Here is a 2,679-nt window from a genome sequence, read left to right on the forward strand (position 1 = left end):
AAAAAGCAATATAAAAATATAAAATTATTTTAATGTGTAAAAACCAAAACAAGAAAATATTAACACTCATCGAAGAAGGTACTTGTCGCATACTTTGGTATGCATCCTGCACTCGATTACCGAGTATTCAGTAATCTGTAATTACTGACTACGAAACGATTAATTATACACGTTGACACTTGCAATCGTAATTTGACATTTAAGGAAATCGAAGTAAGCGCTGTTCTCATAGACAATAAAAAATTACTGCTTTTGTTGAGATGAATTTACATGTTTTATTCAGAAATACTTCAGAATAAAAGTGTTTTAGCAAAAATTAAAGTTTTGTGAAATCTGATTTTATAATTTAATATAAAATCAATTTTACTACTCCTATTAAGTATTACTATTCCTCAACATTAACACAAATTAGTAAATATACTTAAAGGTCGTCATAATTACTACAGCTAACAAAACTGTGACAACATGAAATTGAGGATTTGTAACAAGTACGAGCTTTCGGAGAAAATCGGTTCAGGTTCGTTTGGAGTAGTTTACATGGGCAAATCAAAAAGAGGTAAGGAAATTGCGGCAAAGTTAGAAAAGCGACCCAACAAATTTCTATCGAAACTAACACTCGAGACAGCTGTGTATAAGGCTCTACAAGGCGGTGTTGGTATACCTCGTTTTATTTGGAGTGGCGTTAAGCGCCAATACAACTGTTTGGCGATAGAATTGCTTGGCCCATCACTAGAAGACCTATTTAATTATTGCAATCGTCAATTCAGCATGAAGACGATTTGTCTTCTAGCTGAGCAAATGGTAACACGTTTGGAGTATATGCACGAGCATCATTACATACATCGTGATATAAAGCCTGATAACTTCGTGATGGGTGTAGGAAGAAGAGGAAACATAGTGCATATCATAGACTTCGGTCTAGCAAAAAAGTACCGCAATCCAACTACATTCCAGCACATATCTTGTACTATGAATAATCATTTAGTTGGCACACCACGATATGTGTCAATAAACACGCATGCAGGCACACAACAATCACGACGTGACGATCTAGAATCACTGGGGTATGTATTAATTTACTTTAAAAAAGGTTCATTGCCATGGCAAGGATTAGCAGCAGCCCATAAACGGCAGTGGCACGAACGTTTAGCAGAAAAAAAGTTGTCGGTTACGTTGTCAAAACTGTGTAGTGGATGTCCCCCAGCATTTCGATTGTATTTAAACTATTGTCGATGCTTGCGTTTTGAAGAAAGTCCTGATCATTGTTACCTGCGTTCTTTATTTCGCAACCTATATAGGAACTTTGGTTATACTTATGACAATATATTCGATTGGAATATAATTCGGTTCGATGAACACTCTAATCGTAAAGCACTAAACGATAGTGAATCTGAACTGGTTAACATTGATAACGCAGAGAAATCGATGCTATCTTCTAGGCAACAAGGACAATCTCATGGAAATGCTGTTTGTGCTCCTGGTACTGATTCTATTCCTAATTATGTTACTCCTATCATTACCACTACTTCTGCTGATTCTGTAGGTGATAACGCACTTACCGCTGCTTCTTGTAACTTCACGAATGATCGTGTCGTTCCTGCAGCTATGGGCTTTACTGATGTCATGTTTGCTACTCCAATTGATGCCTCTCCGATGATTGCTGCAACGACTTCCTTTCCATCAATAACTGTTTATGCTGCTACTGTTCGTAACTTTTACGAAGGTATTACAATGGGTCCTGCTGAGGAAAGTGTTGCTGGTGCCGTTACTGAGCTGGTAGAGCTCTCAAATACTCCAAGTAATACATTAACAGTTTTGCGTTCTCAGCAAACTATAGGGAACGAAAATGCTTGCGAAGATGATGCTATGCCAACATTATTGAACGATGTAGCTTCGAACTTTTCCGACCGGACTGGCGTACCTGATGATCACTTAATGTTGCAGACTGGCCAGAGCATGATTAGTAGTGACAGCTTCACTCACTAATGAGGACCAAACACTAACTAATATTAAATTCAAAGCTAAGAAAATTTGTTGCGATAAGTAGCATAAAATGTATAAAAGTATATGTATGTATGCAGTATACAAGAAATCTGTACATTGCAAAATCTTAACTTCAAGATAAATGATTGTGACTACTTTGGTTGCCAAAAATTAATATTTAGCAAATATTCTTTGCATAGATTCAATGTTTTTTTGCAAAATGGAATGATTTCCTATATATTTCAAAAGTTTATTGTTAATGCCTCAAATATATTTTTGCTTTATTCTAAATTTAATGGTTGAGTATGAAAATTATATATTTTCGTATAAAGTGCATAAATAAAATATGTTAGTTAATATATTAATTTTTTTTCTTTTTTATATAATAATTAATGTTGATGTTGAGCGCTAAAGTATGAATCTGAATTTTTTTAAATACAGAAATTTAGGATTCTTAAAATGTTGGCTAAGCCCTTTAAGAATTCTAAAATCTAAAAATTTCTAGGTGTACCATATGTACAGATATTAAATTTAAACCGGCTTCTTTATGTATAAATCTATCTCTTAACACTTCTTAGTGATGGGTAATGGCAATAAAATTAAAATATTCAATTTTTCGCCTATTGATTTCAGTTTAAAATTTTCTTAAATACCTTTTGAAGATATGTGAGACTCTAAACTGATAGAAAATTTATA

General features: G+C 34.0%; 1 protein-coding gene across 1 annotated transcript; it reads left to right on the forward strand.

The window, feature by feature from the left end:
* The first annotated feature begins 268 nt into the window (after positions 1 to 268).
* Positions 269 to 2,196, forward strand: LOC119662442 (casein kinase I-like). The gene has a single exon (XM_038072064.1). The coding sequence runs from the start codon at positions 466 to 468 to the stop codon at positions 1,984 to 1,986; it is 1,521 nt and encodes a 506-aa protein (XP_037927992.1). The 5' UTR covers positions 269 to 465; the 3' UTR covers positions 1,987 to 2,196.
* Positions 2,197 to 2,679: the final 483 nt, after the last annotated feature.

This window comes from Teleopsis dalmanni, chromosome X (assembly GCF_002237135.1).
Source record: "Teleopsis dalmanni isolate 2A chromosome X, ASM223713v2, whole genome shotgun sequence".
In the NCBI taxonomy this organism is placed as follows: domain Eukaryota; kingdom Metazoa; phylum Arthropoda; class Insecta; order Diptera; family Diopsidae; genus Teleopsis; species Teleopsis dalmanni.